At 36.3% G+C, this 27,325-nt stretch overlaps 1 protein-coding gene across 1 annotated transcript; it reads right to left on the bottom strand.

The window, feature by feature from the left end:
• Positions 1–25,532, bottom strand: LOC139129406 (uncharacterized). The gene is made up of 19 exons (XM_070695035.1): positions 25,255–25,532; positions 22,019–22,050; positions 21,588–21,712; positions 20,971–21,021; positions 20,357–20,439; positions 17,802–17,867; positions 17,343–17,428; positions 16,774–16,876; positions 12,982–13,028; positions 11,877–11,958; positions 10,823–10,873; positions 10,259–10,327; positions 9,695–9,763; positions 9,138–9,200; positions 8,853–8,928; positions 3,414–3,603; positions 2,207–2,327; positions 1,086–1,239; positions 1–133 (listed from the first exon to the last, which is right to left on the bottom strand). Exons 8-16 carry the CDS (start codon positions 16,793–16,795, stop codon positions 3,441–3,443), a joined length of 642 nt encoding a protein of 213 aa, XP_070551136.1. The 5' UTR covers positions 16,796–16,876; positions 17,343–17,428; positions 17,802–17,867; positions 20,357–20,439; positions 20,971–21,021; positions 21,588–21,712; positions 22,019–22,050; positions 25,255–25,532; the 3' UTR covers positions 1–133; positions 1,086–1,239; positions 2,207–2,327; positions 3,414–3,440.
• Positions 25,533–27,325: the final 1,793 nt, after the last annotated feature.

Raw genomic sequence — 27,325 nt, 5'->3', positions numbered from 1 at the left:
GCCAATTTATTGACTGTTTTATTAGCATAACAGTACTAAAACACCTGTTGGAGAAGTCTACAAAGCCAGGCAAAATTTTATGATGATCTTGGTCTGATGATGCCCTTCAGCCAGTTTTCTCTTTCTTGGAAGTCTAAAAAATGAAAAGTATGGTGACGATTAGTCAGTTTTAACTGCAGTTTGTATGTCATCCAAAAATGTATTGCTGTGACTATACCAAGCACCGATACTCACTTAAAAATGAGAAAAACATGCTTATTTTCTGTTACACAATGGATACAAGTGACATACCAATATATTAAAATGCTCGAAATAAATGATGTACTTTGTATTGGCATGGAACACATTGATCAGGGTGTCATCTGCCATAGAGGTGTAGGGCAATATAGCCTTGGATACCCTTTGGCTGAATACACACTCCTCTCTCCATAAAAAAGAGGGCTGCATGGATCAATTTTATAAACCCTCAACCACTATACTATCTGCTTTTAGCTCTAGGCAAGAACAATTGTTTGATTTTAGATAGCCAAACGGTGTTGTGCCATCTTTGAGTAACAGAGGTGGGATACAAAGCATACAAGGCCAACTAGAGACCGATAAGTAAATGAGTGTAGAGATGAGTGACATTTACTGTAGAATACCGTATTTTCACTGGAATCATTTTTTGCTGAAAACAATCCTGAACATCACCATTATTTTATTAGGTGTCAAAGCCAATGCTTGGGCACCTATTGGAATTGTTAGGTTTTTTTCTTCTTTTATTTCTTCATCTTCTTGTGTAGTTTTTTCTCAACTTAGAACTTGAAAATGGTTGAACTAACCATTTTCAAATTTACACAGTGATGCAGGCATATGAGATCTTGTGCATAACACTTTTGAAATTTTACTAAGTCACGTGACATGGCAGCCATTTGGAATTTTGTAAAATTTTAAACATTGCATATCTCGGAAACCACTGGGCCAATCAAGTTCTAATTTGATGTATAGGAAGTAGGACCCATGCTCATTAGAGGAATTTGTGCGCTGCAAAACAAACTATTGTAGTTATCATTATAAATACATCACATGTGAACTTAAACACTTACCAGGACATCGAGACATGCCCTCCTTTCACAATCTGCAACTCTGGACAATAATTTTGAGACTGTGTCAACCATTGAAGTGGTCATTCCATGTGTGACCAAATCTGCCTCATCGCATGCTCCCTTTAACCTTGAAGATAGCTCAGCAAGGGTCTCCCTGTTAAAGTCAAATTTTCTCATTACCAATGGATGATCATAAGGATGGATAGGGTCTCTACTCTTGGCAATTCTGAAGCCAGCCATGCAAATGTATGGTTCTCCTCTCCCACTTTTACCAACTCATATTGTATATTTAAAAAATTTGAAGTATAGAAGTACAGACATTATCTTTGGAGCTTCCGCTTACAGTGGCACAAATACTATCTGATATACCAGTATGCTTATACTGTTTTCAGTTTGTTGTTGAACTCTGAGCTATATTTAAATTTTTTTAAACTTGATGAATTCATCATTGTTTCCTTTGAAACTTCCGATTGCATTAATATCCTCAAAGGTTATTGACAATACCAGCCACAAAATTGTAAACATGAAGATACAAAGTATCTCTCCACTACAATTTGATGGTGACATGATGAAAATTGCAAGTTATTTAGATGAAAGTTTACGCTAAGTCATGTTTTATAAAAAAGAGCTAAAATTGTAAAATTTTGCCATATTTATAGTTATTTTACATCTGACCACCACAAAGGTCAACTATTTAAGTCCATGATCACGTTAAGTTCCAACGTAAAAACTGCATGGGGTTTTGCTGTCCATGGAGTGTTGAAAATTGGTTACTGTAAATTTCTCAAGTTGGCATCCTCATTTCTATTTACTGTTCACTTCCAATAATGTGGCATGCAAATAATGATATCATTTTATGTAAATGAGGATGAATTGGCAGGCATGACTACAATGAATTTTAGTGTCACAAGACATCATTAAATATTTAATAGGATAAATGCGCCAAAATTTAAACTTCCAGTATGATAGAACAGGTGGCATTTAACTGGTATTCAGAATATGCAAATCATTATCAAATCAACTACAGTTGTGGTTGGGGGTGGAGGTATGGAGTACCAACACATGACTGTGCCTCACAGTTCATAAGTCAAGTAGATTTATTATTTTTATAATTCACTCACTTAAACACATTCATTTTGTTGAGGCTATCCTCTGGCTTGTCCTTGTGGTCACCAGTTCCATCTAAGTGCACATATGCGTCGGTCAATTTTTCAAAATCCCGGCACAAATGTTTAACTTCACCTATTAAGAAACAATGAAAGTTCACATGACTAAAAAAGTAGCATAGAGACAATGTCCAATTTTTGATGCATGCATTGTAAAATAAACATCACATATATACATACAAACTACATCATGATGTGTGGTCCTAGCTGATATAATATTTAGTAGAGTACAGACAAACTATTTACATTTCCGGGCATGAAAATGTTGGGACAGACCAACTTTTAAAAGTATGCAATGGTTGTTCAGTAGAAAGCATAAAATGTATAAATGCTTGACATTAATTTAATATACAAACTCATCTCTTTAAGTAAGACCACATATTATAGTGGCCTAGACTGCTTGGCACATGATAGAAACAACAAACACAGTGAAGTTTTACAACTAAAAGAAGTCATCAGTCGGTAACACAGTCCCTGCCACTTCAATGTCATTTAAATCTTTGGAACTTTGACATTTTTTTGACAAACACTGCTGACTTTCACCTGGTGGTCATTTTCTACTGTATCACAACAAAAATTCATGTAAGCATATGTATGCCATGATCATTAGCTCTGCGCCAAGCTTTAACCTAGTTGGCTGAGGAATGTCTGAGTTTTGGAAATTACTTGATAAAATGGGTACTGAGTGGCTATTTTCAATCAAATTGCAATAAAAATTCATGTGTATTACATATGTCATGATATAATGCCTTATGCCACGTTTGAACAAAATTGGCTAAGGTATGTCTGAGTTCGAGCTCAAAATATGAAAATTACATAATAAAATGGCTGTCAGTCAGCCAATTTGGGATTGTATTGCAAAATAAAGCTACGTGCATGTGGTTATTGTGGTACTTTGTGCTTGTACCAAGTTTGAATAAATTTGGTCCATGCACCTCTAAGAAATCACCCAGGACAAACATCGAGACGGAGCTCAAACCAATAAGTTCCCCCAGACTTAGTCTACAGGGACTAAAAATACATTGAGACACAAGAGTTAATGTAAACCAATGAAATTCATCTTCTGTCCTATTCGTCCCCAATTTTTGCCAACAATTAAGGCAAGTTATCACATGCAGGTACCACATATATTATATTTCAAGGTGAACCTAATTACATGTACCTTCACACAACTTGGTAAATGATGAAGTCAGCGTGGACTGCTTGTGGACTGGAATATTTTGTGCTGACAGCTTCTCTTTAAATGGGTCACATTACCCTTAGCGCATCTAAGCATAGAATTTAGTGTGTATGGGCAGAGTTTTTCAGGTTCTCCAGTTCTCCGCAGCAATTCCTCTTCACAGATAGCATATCTGAAACATTTATGATGAAAGAACTTGGAAGTTTAATTAAAACAAATCATCAATGATAAGTTAGGTCAAACAAAAAAAATACTGTAAATGACAGGGTGTCTGATGACATTTGATACGAGTGAGTACAGTCAAATTATGTAGTTTAAAAAACTTCTTCTATAAATATTAAAGGGATTATTGAGCAAGAGTGATTATAACATTTGTTTCTTTTTCTGGAGTGGATGTTAAATGAAGTCATTTTGGCAAACTACAAGTTATACGATTTCACAAAAATCTAGGGCAAAAACTGTTTCCTCAGGGCTTCATAGTGCGTGTGGGAGAATGCTCCAAAGCTAAATGGAGCTTTTGTCACGTGATCAAGTGTAAACAATTGTTGTTATGGGTATAATATGTAAACAATAGATATGCAGATATACTGTTAATAGTCTAAGTGTTAAAGGGTGAACAGGGCTGGACATATCTGTAGCAACAATAGTTTGCTCTTGATCATGTGATACAAAGCTCCATTTAGCTTTGGAGCTTCCCCCCCCCTACTCAAACTATGAAGCCCTACAGATAAAGTTATTTCTCCTTGATTTTTGTGAAATCGTGTAACTTGTGATAGGCCAAAATGACTTGGACTTTATAGCTGCCCCTAAGGAGACACAAATGTTAGAATCACACTTGCTCACCAATCCCTTTAGACACTATATATGTACCTTGAAAACTTGTAGACTTAAAAAATCTAGAAAATCCAGTAAATCCATATATTTCTAGTGACAAATTTGATCAGTACATTAAAAGATATACTTGTAAAGTACTTTTGAAGTATTCTAAATTTTGTGTCAACTGTCCTGGGCCAGCTAATGACTGCATATTTAATAAAGCTTAAGACAATTCAAGTCTGTGTACTACTTTTCAAGTAAAGGCATCAAAACCTTTCAAAATATTTTTCTCTGAAAATGAAGGATTAATGTATGTTTACATTATCTCTCAGACCACTGTGAAGGAATTTTGTGTAACAAAGTTCACAGCAGGCCACACGGTTTACTACTAAATATTGTTTCGAGTACGTGTAAAACAGTACCCAAAATTAGACAGGTATACCCCACAAATACATTTGATATTTTAAAAGTAATTTTTACTTAGTATAATGAGAATACCCAATGGAATCCAATACAAAATTTCGAAGTAATCAGATTGATATATACTTTGACAAAATGTTGACCTAATGTGACAAAAATTGTCTCAAAAAAATGGATTATTATTATTTCTGCGTAATATAATTATAAGTAACAATGATGATATCTGAAAGACCCTAAATATCAGATATTAGAGAAATGAATTTTTGACCAAAAGTGTCACAAAATACCCCAAAAATTTTATATTGATAATTTTGTCATAAATTTCAATAAATTAGAAAGGTAACACCTCTGCAAACATCCAAAGTAAATTTGAAAGCAAATGGGCGATCAGTTTGAGAGAAGAATGATTTGTACCAAAAAATGAGGAAAATCACCAAAAAATACAGCAAAAAAAGAAAATTCAAGATTTCTTCACCAAATACATAAACCTGTATGAGGAACACCTAAGGAACTTCCAAACAGTGGTACCAGAGTTATTTATTTTTGAGCATTTTCAAATTTCTAAGCTCATTTGCATAATTTTGGCAATGTCACCTTCATGTGAACAAAATTCCACCTATAGCCCAGGATGCGTTTACACACCAAATGCCATGCTGAAATACATACGGGTCAGTCACAATCAGGGTGCGCTAGAGTGTGTCACTTAAGTCAAAATTTCAAGTTCATGATAACTGTCAAGTTAAATAATATGTTGAAAGGTTATGGTATGGCGCATATCTTCCTAAAATTTGGTGAAGCAAACGTCATTAGTTTTACCACAGTGCACATTGTTTTATATGGTTGACGCAGTGTCACGGACGCTACAGAAATGTTGTACATGAAACACAAATGTCATAATAAAATTTTAAACAATGATTTGTTAATGCTTTCTTATGTTATTACAATATAAAAAATGCATATTGGCATTAAAATAAGTTTTGCTTGGTATGATTTACTTAATTTTTCCATGATTAAACACAACCTCAAGTTTAGTGAGAAATACAACAATATTGATCATATTTTTTAATAGGACTTTCAACTTCTCTATGTCCTTCCGCTGGTAAGCTGTACTTAAAAGTTTTATTGTCATGAATTAACCATGCTATAGCAACAATATTAATACCGTTCAGTGTAATCAAAATGAATTTCTTTCTAAAATATTTTCTGTTTAGTATGACATGTAATTTTGTCACGGATGCTACCAAAATCAAACTTGAAAGTTAGGTCAATTTGAAATATAAAAAGCAATTACAATCTAGTTTTTTCTTTCTCTTTTCTCCAAAACCTTTCTCTATCAAACATTTAAATTGTGAAAATTGTGTCAAAACATTGACAATTTCTTTAAATTGAACAAGAAAGCTATAGCAACTACTGCAAAAATCAGTTGGAGTATGTGAAAAATGTCTATACCAGTAATAAACTTTCAATACGTCAAAAAACACAGAAGTTAACATTGCTTGCGCCTTAAAGTGTAAAACCAAGATAAAACTAGACACCTAGATCAGGCTAGAGAGACAGGTTGTTAAACTTTGACCTGTGGTCCCACAATAAAATTTGCTACAATGTATCTGACACACCACCCAAGAAATCCAAATGGCTTGCAGCTGTTCTAACACCTGTCAGGATGGGGCGCACACACACCTAGGTGAGGCTGGAGATCAGAGATGTAGTCTGCCAACCTTTGACCTCTGTTCTATAATGTATCTGTACTCTCTGACGAGCGTAAAGTTGGCGTCATACTCATCCTCATCCTCAGCCACAGGGGTCACGCGAAAATGAGGATGAGGATGACGCTACAGCGTCAGCTCCACCGGCGTCAGATCCGATTATTCCCGAATGCGTTTGATGGAATGATAAGTGTAAAAACGACTTTAAAAATGTGCTCCAAGTTTCATATCACTGTAATGTTAATTAAAACACAGTGGGATTTGCATTTCATAATATTTAGTTACCTCTCCTTTCAATATCCGTTTCTCACCTTGTAGTTATAAGGCAACATTCTTAGCCCTTAATTTCCTGAAAGTTCAAAGGTTTTATGTTTAATACATTGACTTTTCAGGCCTCAAGTCATAGTTATACAAGTTAATTGTTTTATATGTCCTTTGAATAATTAGGGCTTTCATATCACCTCTCATGGTGGCGATTTTTACACATTTCGGACCATGTATACCTTTTTTGCACCAATTTTTGGAAAATCTTAACACAAGAGTTGAGAGGATACCAACAAACACATCCACGGATCCATGGACTGAAAATTACGAACATTTCCAAAAAACTAGTCCATATGAGATATTCTAACGATAAAATATTACCTGCGAACCAGTTTTAGGATTCAAAAGAAAGTTGAGAAAAAATGGAGTTGTTATTTTCTTAAGTTATGGGCGAATTTTATCATTTATCCATCATCGGGTAGCGTAACCTTGGCAATCTTTGGATACGACGCTGAAGCTGATGCTGAGTAGTGTCATTTTAGCGTCAGCTAGAAAGGTCACCTGAGGATGAGGATGAGGATGAGGATGACGCCAACTTTACGTTCGTACTCTCTGCCTTCGAAATATGTGAAAGTGGTGGAGACAGAGTTAACACAAATGTCATTTCTTACCCCCTTGATTTTTTAAAATTCAAAATGTGATAACAAAACAATAAAATGTGGTGGTTACATGTATTTCACATTTAGATTGGCTTATAATCTGAAAAACAATGTTTGCATTTTATTGTAGCATCCGTGACATAATGAATTGAAATGGAATACAAAATAATAAATGCATATACAGCACAGAATTCATTGTTCTTTTCACTAGAATTCTAATAACATATTCAATATAATTACTGCATTCTTAAAAAACACCAATCTAAGTGTTACAGTTGAGGCTCAACATAACTTTTTGAGTGTTTTATTACTTTTTAAAAAATCAATTTTGTGCAAATTTACAATTTTATGCCTTGAAGACATTTTGTAACCCAACTCCATGTATGTACACACAATACACACTAGTATTTATATGTTTCAGTGGATTAACTGCTTTAAAATGTTTTAAATAGTTATTAATTATGACTATGTAGTAAACACCGTCACGGATGCTACACTGTCACGGATGCTACATTTCCATATTTTAGGAATATTAATAGTGAACGCAAGGGACAGTAATTATACAATTTGTTTATTTAAGGTAGGCACCTATTGACACTTAGGCCTGTGACATCAGATCTTTTATAACTCCTGTTGTCCTTAAGATATGAGTGTGTCACGGACGCTACAAGAAATTCCGACCACAACGATCTCCATTTTCATTTATTCACAAAACAATACAATATGCAATTTTATTTAAATTTGGTGTATAAAATGCTTGCTATGGATGTTGAGGTTGGAATTAAATTCAATATTACAATATTTTATCCATTTTTCTACATATAAACTAAAGGTATATGTACTTATGGTCATCAAACACAAAAAACATAACGATGTTACAGTTTTGGTAAAAATACCACAGTTTCTGTTCCGATGCACATAATCACATGAAATAACTTGTGAAAGAAAGGTTAGGTGTTCTGCAATAACATATGTGAGCAAAAAATTCCACAATTTTAACACTGTGTTCCAAAAAACATTTTGAAATTAAGTACATTTTGAAGTGAAACAGCATAACGCTACTTTTTACAGTTTTTAAAGGCATTTTTGTGGATGTACAACCAAACCTGCACACTATATGCCATATTTCTTTATGTGACCAAGTTAGTTACAACTATTACTATTTATTAGAAACAAATAAGCAATATAATATCAGTCTGAATAGCAGATATATGTCCATAACAAATGAAAATCATCTAGCGCACCCTGATTGTGACTGACCCGATACAGTTCTCAAGTTTTTGCAGACTAAGGAGGGACATACATACAGACAGACAGATATACAGACATACGTACGTACAGATTGGGGACACAAACTTATGCGAAACGCTCACATTGGTATACCAAATGTGAGCTAAAAGTAAATTGTTCCTTGGATTTGCTGCTTCTCCTCTTTCTGATTTTGAAATTTGTTCTTGCTTGAAATGAAACTTAAAGCAATATTAAAATTTCGCTTGCAACTACGTTTCCTCTGCTTAAAAATCCGAGGAACAATTTTTCTTTTGGGCTTTACATACCTTTTTGCCTTCTTGTTGTTGCCTAGTTTTAACAGTGAGGGTACTTCAAACATTGGTTTTCTTTTTTTGTTCACTCCTTCATTAGAGATCAAAACAGTGTTTTTGATAAGTTTTCAAGTGATGGTAATATACACGTATTTGGTAAACAAACAGCAAGCAGAATATGAACATTTATGTTGATGTGATTTTAGATTTGAAACACTACACCCAATCATACATGCAACTACCTACTGACCTTATCACTATACTGCTGTTTATAAACAAAACTAATGTAAAAGATCTTACCATCTGCAGCCTCACGGACAGCTTCTACCGGTACAGCAGCTCCATCATCATTATCATCTGCAACTGTTTCCATTGGAAAGAACCATTATTTAAGTAAAAAATAATGCAAAATAAAAATTTCGTCTGACAAAGAGCTTGGATCAATCAAAATTAATAAAAAATATAAGAAATGGCTGAAACCATGTGAAACTTAAAGCCCCATCAGCTGCAATTTCCACACTTTGTTATTTAAAAATACAGTCCTATTTTTGAACATATGTTTCGGATTCCTGTTAATAACTCATTTTACCTTTAAATGGTATTTTATCAATCCTTGGTATGAGACTTGGTCTATCAAATTCAATCATGTATGCAATCTTGATGGCAACAATCATATTTTTCTTGGAAGCAAAAATTATTTGATTGCGAAAAATGTTTTTTGATCTTCTGCAATATTTGAAGACTTACTTTCTGCACACTGCAAGAAGAACCTTGAATTGAGTTATTGTTTATTTGATATCATGATACTACAAATTATCAAAAGAGATAAGCTTAATGTGCCTTTAAAAAGATCTTACCATTTGCAGGCTCACTGACAGCTTCTACCGGTACATGTACAGCAACTCCACCATCAGTATCATCTTCAACTGTTTCCATTGGAAAGACCATTATTTTAAGTAAAAAATAATGCAAAATAAAAATTTCGTCTGACAAAGAGCTTGGATCAATCAAAATTGATAAAAATATAAGAAATGGCTGAAACCATGTGAAACTTAAAGCCCCATCAGCTGCAAATTTCCACACTTTGTTATTTAAAAATACAGTCCTATTTTTGAACATATGTTTCGGATTCCTGTTAATAACTCATTTTACCTTTAAATGGTATTTTATCAATCCTTGGTATGAGACTTGGTCTATCAAATTCAATCAAGTATGCAATCTTGATGGCAACAATCATATTTTTCTTGGAAGCCAAAAATTATTTGATTGCGAAAAATGTTTTTTGATCTTCTGCAATATTTGAAGACTTACTTTCTGCACACTGCAAGAAGAACCTTGAATTGAGTTATTGTTTATTTGATATCATGATACTACAAATTATCAAAAGAGATATGCTTAATGTGCCTTTAAAAAGATCTTACCATTTGCAGGCTCACTGACAGCTTCTACTGGTACATGTACAGCAACTCCACCATCAGTATCATCTTCAACTGTTCCATTGGAAAGAACCATTATTTTAAGTAAAAAATAATGCAAAATAAAAATTTCGTCTGACAAAGAGCTTGGATCAATCAAAATTGATAAAAAATATAAGAAATGGCTGAAACCATGTGAAACTTAAAGCCCCATCAGCTGCAAATTTCCACACTTTGTTATTTAAAAATACAGTCCAATTTTTGAATATATGTTTCGGATTCCTGTTAATAACTCATTTTACCTTTCAATGGTATTTTATCAATCCTTGGTATGAGACTTGGTCTATCAAATTCAATCATGTATGCAATCTTGATGGCAACAATCATATTTTTCTTGGAAGCCAAAAATTATTTGATTGCGAAAAATGTTTTTTGATCTTCAGCAATATTTGAAGACTTACTTTCTGCACACTGCAAGAAGAACCTTGAATAGAGTTATTTTTTATTTGAAATCATGATACTACAAATTATCAAAAGAGATAAGCTTAATGTGCCTTTAAAAGATCTTACCATTTGCAGGCTCACGGACAGCTTCTACAGCAACTCCATCATCACTTGCAACTGTTTCCATGGGAAAGAACCGTTATCGTATGTAAAAATTAATGCAAAATAAAAATCAATGTGTAATCGTTGATCTAGTTGGGCAAAACTGATAAAACACTTGTGCAGAAACATTGAAGCAATAATTTACGGGTCATTAGCTGTAATTTTTGAATTCTTTTTCAGTATTTTTGTTATGTGTATCAACAACCAAGGTTTTGTGGTCTACTCTCTAAATCATGTTCAAATGTCTAGTACTACACTATGGTTTACATCTATTCAAACTACAGAAAGTCCCCAAAGACCCAAACACTGTAATGGTAAGGTAAATATCTGTGCACAGAAGCACAGAGAGAGCTCAAGGCAAAAGGTAAGGTGTCTTATCAAAAAAACATTGGCAAAAGACTCTTAAATCTTTCAATATTTCATCATCATTATAGAGAGATAAGACTAAGAGAAATGGCTTAAGAACACTTTCCTTAACCTTTTCACCACCATGGTTTGTCCCAAATCCATTGTTTTCTATGGTAAAGTTGACCTGTACACAGGGAACGGGGGTGAAAGGGTTAAAGCAGTGCTACTGGATTTTTTTTCACGGCTGCCAGACTGTCAAATGTCTATAAATGGCACACTTAATGCTTTGGGATATTAAAGTCCAGTCGTTTGGCTATTTTTTCAGTAGTTTTGTACCTGCTAGGGACTGCAATATCTTGCTTGACAGCAACCTAAAGCATACAGGAATGCCAGTATTTAGGTTCTCAACACAGCTGTTATGTTTAAAATCAGCAACATTGTTGTTAAAACTGAATTCTAGTGTGGCTTTGAATTTATTTGTCAACAATATAAATACACATGCTATGTTGAGATTATAAAGACTGGGCATTTTGTCATCCTATAGGGAGTAGGATCTGTAATCTGACTTGAAATGCGGAACAAAAATATTGAAAATAAATAGCTAAAAAATCCCAATACTGGTGCTGTAAGAAAATGTAGCTGAACAAATAATACAGGTAACACTACTTACCACCAGTCACTGTGCAAATGAAACATTTTGATGCCAAGCAGCACTTTGAGTGGTATCTTCTTCCACAGAAAAGACATGAGTTCTGTAATGTAAATAAATGAATCGCATTCACGTATTTGTCTGTGACACTTTATTGTAATGCTCAATTATTTAATCATCAACTTGATGTTTTACCAATTCTATATCACTGCTGGCTTCCTACATTGACTTGTAAGCTCATTCATAACAGGACCATATTATGTTATGTTTCAATATATGTAATATGATGAACTGCTTTTTAAAAAATAGACATCCACATGGTTTCAGCAGATCTATTAATATGTCACAGTTCATAAACAATGACAGGAAATGACAAATTAGCTGTTTCAGTTACTGCTACCACTCCCAAACATAATAGGTACCCTGCATACAAATAGGTTAAAGGTCAAAATCCTCTTATTCAGATGTGTGGGCTGATTCAGTTCACTGCCACCACTCCTGCACACTTGCAGTATTTCCCTTTTTCTTACCTCATTTGCACATTTTTGACACTGATGTGTTCATTTGAACAAATTCACATCTCAACCCCTACATCTACCTCAACACCAAATACTGAGATGGTAGCTTTGGCGGTATGGGAGCCTTTGTGTGTGACGGACATACATCCGCACATACCCACAAATATACAGACACAGACGCCACTCAGAATCATCATATAAGCTCTTTTTGGTATTTATATAAAACCAAATATGAGCTAAAAATCACTGTATTGCTAGACATGGGAGGATTTCAAATGAAAGTTTCTTTTAGGTCACAGTCCCTCCACAAACATGGTTACATGTAGGTGAATGTCTAAATCTCACAAGTATAGCTTTCTTGTGCATAAAAAATGTTTGTTTCAAGAAATTAATGTATAATTTTGGATGAAACATTTGAAGTCAGCTGAATTCTAAAATGAAAAGCAACATTTTCTTTTTCACTTCCTTGCTCAAGATTCATACAAAGCTGGTATTTGTCACACTGATCAAGCATTCTTCTGACTATGGTATTTACGGTAGCCATGACACCAATGTCCTAAAGGTCAAAACCATTACCGGTACTTCATAAGGAGTTTATGGTTGCTTACCCTAGGGCTGCCCTTGCCACATCCATGGCATCTTCGTTTGGTGGTATCTGCATAGAAGGAGTGTACAGTTTTTTCAATCTCATTTGTTCAGCTGGAGAATGTTAGTGATGCCGTGCATGGCCGTACGATAACTTGAACACATAGTGGTGACAAGACCATTAAAAAATAAATATGTTATCCGAATATATATGTTATGTGGAAATATGTTATCCAGGTGACTGAAAAGAATATTACAGAATGATGTACTTATCACATGCACAAACCTAACAAACGCAGTCTCAGTGATCAGGGCTTAAAATTAAAATATTAGTTAGGCGGTCGAAGTTGACCATCCAAAATATATATTTTTCTGGTCCAAACAAAACTTACAATTGTCATTTTCTCTGATGTATGAAGTTAAACTTTACGGTTATTTTATTTATAATATAGTATTTACTATAAAAGAGCACATGTTGAGTTTCTGAACTCATTAGCATTATCAATTGATCTCACACTCACTAGCAAAGTCAAACAGAGATGTAAACATTACATATGACTCATAATATTGCATGTTTACTACTAGTTTTGAGGATCCCGGAAAAGCAATTACCACTGATGTGTATATTGTTATGAATGGGTAACATGTGAAAGAAAGTTTGATCAGGTAAGACTTGTAAGTGATAGCTGGGAGTGTCTAAGTAGTCTTTGCTGGCTATTCTCGACTGCGGAGTGACGTCAGTAGGTGAAACACATACGAGCAAGGTGAATGAGAGAGCAGACAATACAGAAGAAAGAACAATACAGAAATTGTGTGGAAAAAAACAGAACTAAAAGTTATGTCATTTATGTATATTGAAACTTTGAATATTGCTTTGGTGGTTGAAAAATATGAACTTCTCACGGTACTGTGACGCAAAAATGACGTAACAATCCGCAAGTACCAAGATGGCCCGTGGTCGAGAATGGATCAATTGACAAAACCTTACGCATATGGTGTCAAAACAGAATGTGATTGCCAATGCAAAAAAATTGTTGGTCCTTAGAGAACCACCTATTTTCAAATTTGGTGGTCCAAAATGAAAAACTGGTGGACCTTTTTGATGCAAGACCATGGTTCATTTTGATCCTTGGTGATGGAAAGTGGTTGGGTTGGGAAGAGTATACCGGTATGTTAAAATTTTTACAATAATGTAACTATAGTTTCTTGCACATTTGCATGTAACATCTAGAAAACATATATTGAAATAATGTAATAAAACTGGGCAGTCTCCTGCCTTAAAGCAAATCTACACTATGATTTATACTAGGTAAACATATTAGTGAATAAGGATTCCTCATGAAAATTTCTAAAATGAAATGCGTAAATTATTGCTATAGTTGGAGATTATGAACAGAAAGAAAGGGCATAATGATGTAGGTTGTGAACATAACACCGTAGTTACATGAGTTAATCACAATGCTGTGTCAACTACACAATTGAATAGACTAGTCTAGAAAATTAAAAATGCAAAATGAATGCAAGCGTAGAACACTGAGCAGATATCTGCAGATGTGCAAGGTTTTAAATTGACAAAGTCGTTTTTGACCTTTTTTAAATAATAATAATACAATGAATACTTGCATAAATTTTCTTTGCAATGACAAATAAATATTGCCACAACACTGTATATAAAAGCATGTTATTTTTATCTATATGAAGGGTAACCCTAATCAAGATCACATTACTAATCTCCATGATGTCTGAACACAGTTTCATAAAGTCTTCCATTGTGGAAAGCATTGGAGCACTAACTTGGTTTTGTGGTTTGTACCACAAATGTTAACTGACTATTAAATCTTGCCTGTCTACAAGCAGAGTAGTTGTTGTGTACACTTCACAAGTATTTCAGCAGGTTTGAAGTAGTCACATGACAGGAACAACTTTTAATGTCAAACAAAAATCATGAAAAAGTCCAAAAACGCGACTTTGTCCCTTTAAACCCTCAAACCAATGGAACAACGTAAAAGCGCAGCTTAAGACCTATCTCAGTATCTGGGGAAAATTACTATTATGTGGCAGTAAATATATATATATATTATATATAAACATATATATATATATATATATATATATATATATATATATATATATATATATATATATATATATATATATATATATATAAAACACAATAATTGACCTACATAAGGGAACAGCAGCTGTAACTTTTGATATCATTTTTTGTTTATCAACAGTTACTGCAGTTTATTTTGTAGCCCTGAGAACATCTTGACATGCACAGTATTCAGATGCTCCCTTTTAGTTTGGAAAGCAATCTTTAGAAAATTGATTACAACACAAATGCATTTATTGTTACTGGGACCTTGAATATAGGTTAGGATAATCATAATTCAGGCAATTGGTATTTGGATAACACAGCTTGTCATCAAGAGTTGTTTGAGTGCAATATCAGCTTGGTTATGTTGAAAAGTGAATGAACATTTTTACACAAACACTGAAAAAATAACATGAAAAGGTATAGCTATTGTCCCTTTAATTAGATGAAAACAATATAACATGCACTTGGTAATTGTACAAAAGACTGTCTTCGTAGCCTAGAGCTACACCTACCAATCTCTGCAACTATCTTTTGGCAATTTCCAACCGTTTGTCTTGCTGTCTGTCTAAGCTAAATTTCATTTTTCCTTGAAGGAAAATGTCAGCAAACTGTAGGCAAATACCATGACATTTCTTATACAATTGTATCAATTTCACATGAACGCTGACATGTATGTGAATTTTCCTACACTCAAAGAATTCATCAAATATTTCCATAATAACTTCATTTGTTGATAAACTTCCTCATACCAGCAGATTACCAATTCTCGGCACAAACATGCAGATACATATTATCAGGCTGGTGCGCACTATTCAGTGCCGTCGAAGTTAAACACAGGTTTTATTGCAGTGAGCACACATACACTCAAAAAAAGAAAGATACTTTATATAATACATCATGTAATCATACAACAAAAATTTGCTGTAGTGTTGTCAGTAAGCTATGAGAAAGTTTCTAATCCACACATTAATTTTCAAAGGCAGTGCTCTGATGAATTCAATGAGTATAAGAAAATTTACACGGAGGACATGGTGTTCAATGACAAAATGAAATTGCTGTAAACACCTAATACAATACCTCAGGTATAAGTTATTAGTGGACAATATATTGAACAGTAACGTTATCGCTCTAGTCCTGTAAATCATTAACATTGCTTATGACTAACGTGTAAGCCATATCAACCATACCTACTCTGTTAACAGTTATTCACATATTTTTTTAACAGACTGTTTCTTTAGTTTGAAATCTTAAGCTTGGTGTACTATGTTCAATATTAAATCAGGGAATCTTGTAATTTAAACCCACAGTAACTTGAACTTTTGGGTTTTTCTTGTATTTTTTCTGCGTATTAACTCCATAATAAACATATGGCAGTCATAACCAGAAACAAAATAGTGAAAAATTAGCCAAAGGACATTATTACTGGGGTTTTAATGAGGCACCGATAAATACAAAGGCAGCATTCAGCTATTGTGTTAGACTTGAAAATTTGTCTAGTCTTGATATAGCAAGTGTGGAATGAATGTGTAAGCTGTGAGATGGAAGGGAGGAATTACCAAACTCCATATGAACATTAGAGAAAGAGAGTCAGAGAACAAAATAATTGTTTAAGAATCTTTAGGCAAAAAATTGTGAAGCGACTTGTGGACTTGTTTACTGTTGTGTGAACACAGCAGCTTAAAATAATACTTATACATCAATCCAAATGACTCACCTGTAAGGCATATACACCACATGATGAACAATCTCCTTGTATGTCATGCTGCACTTTCAGTTCTTTCCATGTTTTTTTCAAGCCAAGGTAGCCAAGAAAATCACTGAAGAAATAGTCATTAAAGATGACAAGTTATGATAAACAAGTGCAATGGCTATATCTTTTTGCAGAACATGCATTTTCATATTTTTCTCTCAAGTTTTTAGTGTATGTTGCGATGATGGGCTTACCATAAGTTTATAGACACCATCATGCACCAGTAATCAAACACATAATTATCAATTGTCGCAAAATTATTCCAAAAATTAGGGGTACGGCCCAACTCACAAATTATTCATAATTATGCCAGTCATGATTACCAAAATCTAATTAGACCAAGATGATCATCTGAATGTTTCACTCTGTATGTAATAAACCAAATAACAAATTATGTTTGCTCTTTATATTTTGAAATTATCAAGTAAACAAAAGTCTACAGATTAAAAAGACACAGAAAAACTGACTGAAATACTGCAGACAAAAAAGATTTCATGTGAACACTGTACCAATAAAACTGAGATGTCACTTACCTCCAATTGTCCATTTCATGACTGAAATCTGTATCTTTTTGAAGTGGATCAATTATGGTAAATGTTGCCTTTATCATATCAGCGCACTGTACATAAAATAGTTTAAAACAAATACCAATCAGTAAAACAAACAATGCCATCAAGGACCGTCTTGCTAACATAGCACACATTTACACGATAGCTTAATTTGAGCTCAAGTGTAAAGAATCAGGTGTATCAAAACTTCATAGTTTCATTAAAAATTGACATGTTTGATTAGTGACAAAGATCTAGCAAATGACCCTGAACTATTATTTCAATTAGAATTGAGTCATTTAAAGGAGACTTTCATCTTTACTGCAATAAAATATTTCCTTATGGTTAAAGTTTGCCTCCAAATGAAATTTGGTAAAACTAAATTCCAACAGAAACCCTAAACTTATCTAAAGGTGTTCTACTATACAAATTAATCTCACTTACGAAGACAGTCCAGTGGCCTGGGGTGAAGATAATCCCAACAACTTTATCTGCTGCTGCTATTTTTTCCTAAAATTACAATATTAAAAAATAAGTCACAATTAAGACCATTTTTAAATTCACCAAAATTTCCTTTTAGGTTGAGCAATTATATGTACAGATGAAATAAATTATGAATAATAGTGCATTTTAAGAGAATAATTAAGAAAATCTTCGAGAAGTCATCTTTTTTTTCAAATTATCTGAGCAAATCATTAACACATCTGTTAACACAAAGATTAACAGCAAGGATAAATAATCCAATGGACAGTGTGTCAACCCTATTCGGCAAAACAAGTCATCGTTGATGACACAGTCCCCGCTTGTCCATTTTGTTATAATCTTTGGTGTCTAGGTAGTTGTAGTCTAGGTAGCTGTGGAATGACATTGATGCAACGGGTGCATCAGGCCCGTGACTTGCATAATAAAGTAATCTGAGGAACGTTCAATAAATGACTCATCTCTGCTGGTAATGACCACTGAAGGAACTTTTGATCACATCACACATAACGATGCCCTCACTGCCTCTAGTGTCATAATGGCACATACTATACACATGGTTTGGTGGAATTTTCGAAATGGTATGGGATCGGGTATGTTGTTGTAATCAGCCATTTCGGATCATATAATGAAACAATTTAATGTGCACAAGAATGCAGCCATAGTACTTTATCTTCGTATCACGTTTGAACAAAATCAGTCCATCGAGGGACAGTGACCTATGTTTATGTTTGAAAGACATAAAAAAATCACACCAAAATTAAATCAAATGGCTGTTTATTGACCATATGGATCATAGTACATAATTAGTAGACATGCATATGTATGCCATAGCACTTTATCTTTGTACCAAGTCTCAACAACATTGGGTAAAGAATATTGCATATGATTAAGCCTCAAAGATATGAAAAAATCCAAAAATGACCATCTGACAGCGATATTGGAAAAAAATGACAATCTGGCAGCCATATTGGAACATGTCACGAAGTAAATTAACATGTGCGATCTTTGTGCCAAGTTTGGACAAAATGGGTGTAATGACCTTTGAATTATGATTCAAAGACATGCAAAATTCCAACAAAATGGCAGTTCTGCAGCCATATTGGATCCTATCCCAAGCTTAATTGATACATGCATATGTATGCCATAGTGCTCTGCCTTTGTGCCAAGTTTGAACCAAATCGGTTCAAGGATGTTGCGTTATGGTTCAAAGACATGAAAAAATCGCAAAAAAATGGCCACCTGTTGGCCATATTGGATCATATCACGAAATAAATTGGTGTTCATATGAAGGGCATAGTGTTTTGCTTTTGTGCCAAATTTGAACAGAATCGGTTCAAGGATGTCTGAGTTATGGTTCAAAGACATAAAAAATCGCAACAAAATGGCCGCCTCACGCCCATATTGGATTGTATCGCAATATAATTCGACATGCATATGTAGGACATAGTGTTATGCCTTTGTATCAAGTTTGAACAGAATCGGTTCAAGGATCTTTGAGTTATGGTTCAAAGACACGAAAAATCGCAAACAAAATGGCCGCCTCGTGGCCATATTGGATTGTATCACAAAATAATTTGACATGCATATGTAGGCCATAGTGTTATACCTTTGTGGCAAGTTTGAACAGAATCTGTTCAAGGATGTCTGAGTTATGGTCCAAAGACATGAAAAATTGCAACAAAATGGCCGCCACGCGCCCATATTGAAACATATCGCGAATTAATTTGACATGGATATGAAAGCCATAATGTTATGCCTTTGTGCCCAGTTTGAGCAGAATGTGCTCAAGGATGTCTGAGTTATGGTCCAAAGACATGAAAAATCGCAATAAAATGGCCGCCTCGCGCCCATATTGAAACATATCGCAAAATAATTTGACATGGATATGAAAGCATAGTGTTATGCCTTTGTGCCATGTTTGAGCACAATGTGCTCAAGGATGTCTGAGTTATGGTCCAAAGACATGAAAAATCGCAACAAAATGGCCGCCACGCGCCCATATTGAAACATATCGCGAATTAATTTGACATGGATATGAAAGCCATAATGTTATGCCTTTGTGCCCAGTTGAGCAGAATGTGCTCAAGGATGTCTGAGTTATGGTCCAAAGACATGAAAAATCGCAATAAAATGGCCGCCTCGCGCCCATATTGGATCGTATCACAAAATAAATCGACGTGCATCTGTAGGTCATAGTGCTATGCCTTTGTGCCAAGTTTGAACAAAATCAGTTAAGCAGTGTCTGAGAAACTGTTGATGACGGACGGACGGACGGACGGACGGACGGACGGACGGACGGACGGACGGACACACGGACGGGACCCAATCTATAAGTCCCCGCCGGACTTCGTCCGCGGGGACTAATAACAATAGTTGAGCATATTTTTTCACTCGACAGACGATAGGCAGCCAAAACCTTAAATATGCTTTACAGGTGAGAAGAGATGGTAGTACTAATTACTACTAAAATTTGCTATTTTATAAGTAGCTAAGCCTACTTGATATGCACATCCTACCGTAAGTTTTTTTTTCTGGTGAAGTTTTTTTTCCTTCCCATGATAATTTCACTGCACAAATGATGGGGTAGTATAACAGCATTCTGTTGAGAGAAATCAGAATACCAGTGTGTGTATGTGTGTGTGGGGGGGGGAGAGAGAGAGAGAGAGAGAGAGAGAGAGAGAGAGAGAGAGAGAGAGAGAGAGAGAGAGTTAGTTACATTTGTTCCACAAATTGAGCAATTATCAGCCTAAAACTTGACTATTCTGTCCTTGTGGGACGAGTTCATAAGTTTAACAAGCAGTGTTTATTTTTTCATGTTGACACCTGGGGGTCAGTTCTGATCCTTATAAACAAAACTCAATTTACAAAAGGTAAACTTATGTTGCATTTACACGTAGTTCATTTAATTCAGAGATTTTACACCTTTCCTGTCCGCAAATATCCTCACCAGTGTTTATATTCCATTCAGTGCCTGTTCCAGACTAAATGCACATGTGTAAATCCAGTGATTAATGCTTAGTGGAATACAAGTATTTCTGTTTTGTTTCTACCACTGTCCACTCAACACTCCAGGTCAAAGGTATTAGCAGTCAGTGAAGAGCATTACTATGATATTATTGTGAAGACTTACTGAAGACTGTGGCAAGGCTTTATGTAAAATTTCAAGATATGCATCCACAGCCTATAAAAAAGTAAAATACAAAGTAATAATTGTGACAATGTTCTATCAAAATAATGACACAATAAACATTATTTAAGCAAAAAACTACAATTCATCTACCACCATTGGCAAAGATTCAGGGTGATATCCAAGCTAGACCGTAATACCTTTCATCAAATGAGTCATTAGTATAGAATTTTTTGTACAATGTGAATACACTTTACATGGCTGTGTCTGTGATTTCTAGTTTGCTTTTTAACATTTGACATGTCAAACAGTTGTACTAGGAATTTTAAAAGGCAATGGCAGTCAAAACAATTCCAGTATTTATACATTTTTTATCAGAACAATGCATAATACTGCACAAGGAAATTATAGTAATCATATAACGTGGATGTACATTTAGGTGATTATTTGGAACATTGTCATGTCAATCATTCTGTCTTTTATTTTTATGTACTTTGTTATGATGTGCAACAAACTTTTGAGCACATGCAGAAACGCGCAGTGATGCTACAGGTACAACTGCATGATAAATCATGCCAATCAATAGAGATGGTACTTTAATTACTAACAACACAACTTACATTATCTTCCAACCATTTATCAGGTTTGATACTTTTTATTGTCCCAACAGTAATATTATGGGGTCCAATACTTCCAAGGATATTTTCATCACCTCCCTCACATCCCCAGAGGCGCTGCACAATTTCTAACATAAAAAGAACATTGGCATTTTTTCTGAACAGTAATGACAGTGTGTATGAGGAAGTGACAAGTGTGAGGTAGATTACTTACATACAGTAGAATAAACAATAATAATTTAATATCAGTAACAGAAGATGTGCACACTTCATCACAGCAAATCTGAATTATATATAGGAATGTGTAAAATTTATATTAAACTGATTGAACAACTGCATTTTTCAAAAAACTTTCACTGAAAGAAATTTTGATATACATGTGTCACAGCACAGCTAAGGAAGTGGAATATTCATCGGGCTGAGAAAAAACATACCTTTCAGGGCCATTTTGCTGTATATAGTTGATCTGCAAAAGATTTACAAACATATCATTCTTTAAAAATGTAAGCAATAATAAATGTAATGACACAAAACAATTCACAAACAACTTGGTTCTTGTCACCAGTACTTGAAGATTAAAATGTATTGGTGATCAGTTGAATTAATGGGGTGCAAGTGGACAAACACGACTAATTCACAAGACAAATCAAACAATATTTCCGGCCTATCAACAGTACAAACATTCTAAAAGGAAAATATGACAGGAATTTCCCATATGTAGCAAAAATTTTGTTGCCCTAGGTTGCCTCCCACCATTTTAATTTTTGTTAATGCATCACAAGGACTCAATAATGTAACAGTGTTGTGTATCTGCAAATCTTGACTTTTAAAAGAAATTGCTTCCCTCAGGGCAGATTGGTAGATAAAAACTATGTATTGCTGTAAGGATAGGAAATGTATGTCTGCCATGAGAACTGCCCTCAGGTCAGATTGATAGATATACACTATGCAATGCCGTAAGGATAGGAAATATATGGCTGCCAAAAGGGCAGATTGGTAGATAGCATAGGAATGTATGTCTGCCCAGAGGGCAGCTCTGACATACAATGTGCAATGCTGTAAGGACAGGAAATGTATGTCTGCTCTAAAGGCACTAGCTCACACATATTGCTGCCCTCCAGGGCAGTTTGGTATATATACACTATGCAATGCTATAAAGATAGGAAATGTATATCCGCCCTGAGGGCCGCTCTGAAGTATTGCTGCCCTCAGGGCAGATATACATTATGCGATGTAAGGATAAAAAAATATATGTCTGCCCTGAGAGCAGCTCTGATACATTGCTGCCCTTAGGGTAGATTTGTAGATATATACTAAGCATTAATTGTTAGATATATGCAAAGCAATGCTGTAATGTTTGGAAATATATGTCTGCCCTGAGGGCACCTCTGAAATATTGCTGCTCTCAGGGCAGATTGGTAGATGTACACTACGCAATGCTGTAAGGATAGGAAATATATGTCTGACTTGAGGGCAGCTCTGATATATTGCTGGCCTCAGGGCAGATTGGTAAATAGCATAGGGAATGTATACATGTATGTCTGCCCTGAGGGCAGACATGATGCATTGATGCCCTCAGGGCAGATTGGTAGATATATATACTATGACATGTGTTAGGATAGGTCATATATATGTTTGCCCTCAGGGCAGATTTGTTGGTACACACTATGCAATGCTATGAGGATAGAAAATGTATGTGTGCCCTGGGGGCAGCGCAGCTATATTGCTGCTCTCAGGGCAGATTGGTAGATATACACTATACAATGCTGTAAGGATATGAAATACATGTCTGCCCTGAGGGCAGCTCTGATACATTGCTGCCCTCAGGGCAGATTGGTAGATAGCATAGGGAATGTATATGTCTGCCCTGAGGGCAGCTCTGATACATTGCTGCCCTCAGGGCAGATTGGTAGATATACACTATACAATGCTGTAAGGATATGAAATACATGTCTGCCCTGAGGGCAGCTCTGATACATTGCTGCCCTCAGGGCAGATTGGTAGATAGCATAGGGAATGTATATGTCTGCCCTGAGGGCAGCTCTGATACATTGCTGCCCTCAGGGCAGATTGGTAGATAGCATAGAGAATGTACTGTATTCTGCCCTGAGGGCAGCTCTGACATATTGCTGCCCTTAGGGCAGATAGTTAGACATATGCTAAGCAATGCTGTAATGCTAGGAAATGTATGTCTGCCCTGAGGGCACTTCTGAAATATTGCTGCCCTCAGGGCAGATTGGTAAATAGCATAGGGAATGTATACATGTATGTCTGCCCTGAGGGCTGACATGATACATTGATGAACTCAGGGCAGATTGGTAGATATATATATACTATGACATGTGTAAGGATAGGACATATATATGTTTGCCCTCAGGGCAGCTCTGATTTACATTGCTGCCCTCAGGGCAGATTGGTCGGTACACACTATGCAATGCTATGAGGATAGAAAATGTATGTGTGCCCTGGGGCAGCACAGCTATATTGCTGCTCTCAGGGCAGATTGTAAATAGCATAGAGAATGTATACATGTATGTCTGCCCTGAGGGCAGACATGATACATTGATGCCCTCAGGGCAGATTGGTCGGTACACACTATGCAATGCTATGAGGATAGAAAATGTACATGTATGTGTGCCCTGGGGGCAGTGCAGCTATAGTGCTGCTCTCAGGGCAGATTGGTAGATATACACTATACAATGTTCTAAGGATACGAAATACCTGTCTGCCCTGAGGGCAGCTCTGATACATTGCTGCCCTCAGGGCAGATTGGTAGATAGCATAGGGAATGTATATGTCTGCCTTGAGGGCAGACATAATTAAATTGCTGCCCCTAGGGCAGACTGTAAATATCATAGACTATGTATATATCTGCCCAAGGGGCAGCGCTGACATATTGCTGCCCTCAGGGGCAAGGGGGCAGATTGGAAAATAGCATATCAAGGGATTGTACTGGTATATGTCTGCCCTGAGGGCAGACATGATTACATTGCTGCCCCTAGGGCAGACTGCAAATAGCATAGAGAATGTATATGTCTGCCCGAAGGGCAGTATGTCTGCCCTGAGGGCAGACATGATTATATTGCTGCCCCTAGGGCAGACTGTAAATAGCATAGAGAATGTATATGTCTGCCCAAAGGGCAGCTGACATATTGCTGCTCTCAGGGCAGCAATGATATATTGCTTGTCTCAGGGCACATTGGTAGATATAGTTTAAGGACTTAAGCGAATATACACCATGGAATTTCTTAAATTGTTTGTCCACACTCACTGGGAGGCGCTTGATTATGATGCCATTTGCATCAGGGCACTCCCGGATATCTAGCTGCTATGATTCAGCTGTGCTAAATGACGTAGCGGTGTTGCCGCTAGCCTGCATGACTTCTTACGCGACCCTATCTCACGTACAAAGCGTACCAAGTCGTGCACAATGTCATCAAGTAAGGCTTGATGACATTGTGCACGACTTGGTACGCTTTGCTAGCCGCTACAATGATTGCAGCTATCCGCGATGTGGCTACGTACATAGACCATCGAACTATGGAGGTATTTACGAGTAATACCACCATGCATTAACTAAACTACGTTTGCAAGTTTGACCATATATATGATCATGGCAAACTTGTTGATATATTATGTATCTTCGACTTGTCTTGGGAAATGGACTTACCTTCACACTTCGGTCTTTTGAAATAAGACCAGCAAGTTAAGCGCAGATTTTTCTGTCCACGCAGTGGGTGTTCTGTCACACGGTACGGAGCAAACGGAGCAGGGTATGCTCTCTGCAGCGTGCTTGGGTACTTGACGTGCTTCCGCGGAGGGGGACTATTTTCAACTAATCTGTGACGTCATTGAATATTGTGCACATTTTTGCTGGGCTCTGAGCTGCCCTGAGGGCAGCGCTGCCCTGAGGTCATTTTTCAGTTGCAACTTCTGCCGTCTGCCATGGTCGACCTATTACCCAGAATGCATTTCTGTAACCTGTTATTGACTCCCTAGCACGTAGAGAAAGCCCATTAAGGTGTAGTCTCGGTTACCCAGACTCCTCTGCGCTACTGGCGAAACGGGAGTCTGGGGAAATGCTATGGCACGGTTTGTAACACAAAATGGCCGCTGACAGAATTACGGACAGACGCTGATTGGCTTATCCGTCAGTATGACCCTGGGTCACTGCAACTCGACTGAAAACATGGACAGCCATCGATGGAGACCGATTGAACGCTGTAATTGGAGCGTCTTTGACCTTGTACGATATATCATACACGTTAAAGTTGCAATATGGATCAGAATTGACCTTCATATTTCAAAGATTTAACTTTATAGAAAAATCCACAACAATTTCATTTGCTGATTCGACCATTAACAGGAACACGGGAATGACTGTATTTTGAGTAAATTGATTTAATTACCGAATAAATTGCTGTTTTGGTACGTACTGTTTGCGAGATTAAGCACATAATTTGAAACGTCATTTTTACTATTTGAATATGTACGCATGCGTTTTTGATTCATGGTAACGGTTTATGAAATTGCAACATCGTGTCAACATGCGTGGCTAGCCTTCCCACGGGCAAGCGGTCAGGTCTCTGACCGCGCCCTGGGTCTCTGCTGACTGATTCGGCCTTGCAAAAATGGAAGAAATTGGCCAAAAATGTCGGCAAAATAAACACTGTTTGGTCAGATCGAAAGATGGAACCAAAAATGAGTGACACGCGACTACTGCACCACGACGAGGAGGCAGACTCTGTCTACAGTTTCTCTCGAAAACACCAACGTCGCCACTGTGTGATGATCAACTTCGCTAGCCAGCGGTGTTTCCTCGGGCAACACCAACTTACCAACACTGTGGCCGTGTGGACCCCACAATTTGTAATGTGAACCGGGCCGTTGTCCCCCCGCAAGGAAATAACTTAGATCTGTTAGCATTCATTGATAATCTATATCCTTCAGGTCAAATATGCATTTTTCGGAAACAAAGAAAAACTGCAGTCTCCATCATTAATGGCATGGTCTCATTTACGACGCGTCGATCAACGCGCTGACATGGCCATGCAAGACCAGACTGAGGGGCAAGACAGTTGCCGAACTTCTGCAGTGGTGGATGATACTGAAGTGGGCAAAGCTTTCAAATAAATATAGCGTGCAGATACCTCGCCTTTTAACATGAAAAATATAACAACATGCAACGGGGAGAGGATTGCGGAAACGCTGTCAGAGTGTCAGGCACGCGGTGAACACAACCAGATCGGTGTACGTGGTCTGGACGATCGATCGAACGTACACAGTAGGTGCACACGGCGCGGCACTGACATACATGTATATGGGTGAGAAAAATCAATCACACGATCTTTTGTAGAGCTGTACTTTATCATATCGATATACTTATATTTCTGAAACATTGTGATGCTGTCAAAGTTAGGCAAACGCAAAGTTTACAATGAATTATCATTATGTATGTCAAGTTCTGTCAGCGCATGGATGTAGGCCTAATTTTTTACATCCATGGTCAGCGTAACAACATTGCCCCTCCAACGTGCACTCCAGTGCGACGTCATCACTCTTGGTTGTACTTGTCACGTGCACAGCAGAAAACGCCAATGTTTTTGTTTTGAAAGTTTGTTTACAAAACAGCTTTTCTAGGCGGCCGCAACGTATCAAAATGAACGTATTTGTGTGTCGGGATTGGTAAGAGGCTTAGGTAAGAGGAGTACTTCAACGTAGTATGGTCTATTTGCTTTAGT

Source organism: Ptychodera flava, chromosome 3 (genome assembly GCF_041260155.1).
Source record: "Ptychodera flava strain L36383 chromosome 3, AS_Pfla_20210202, whole genome shotgun sequence".
Lineage (NCBI taxonomy): Eukaryota > Metazoa > Hemichordata > Enteropneusta > Ptychoderidae > Ptychodera > Ptychodera flava.
This window is presented reverse-complemented; position numbering and strand designations above follow the sequence as displayed.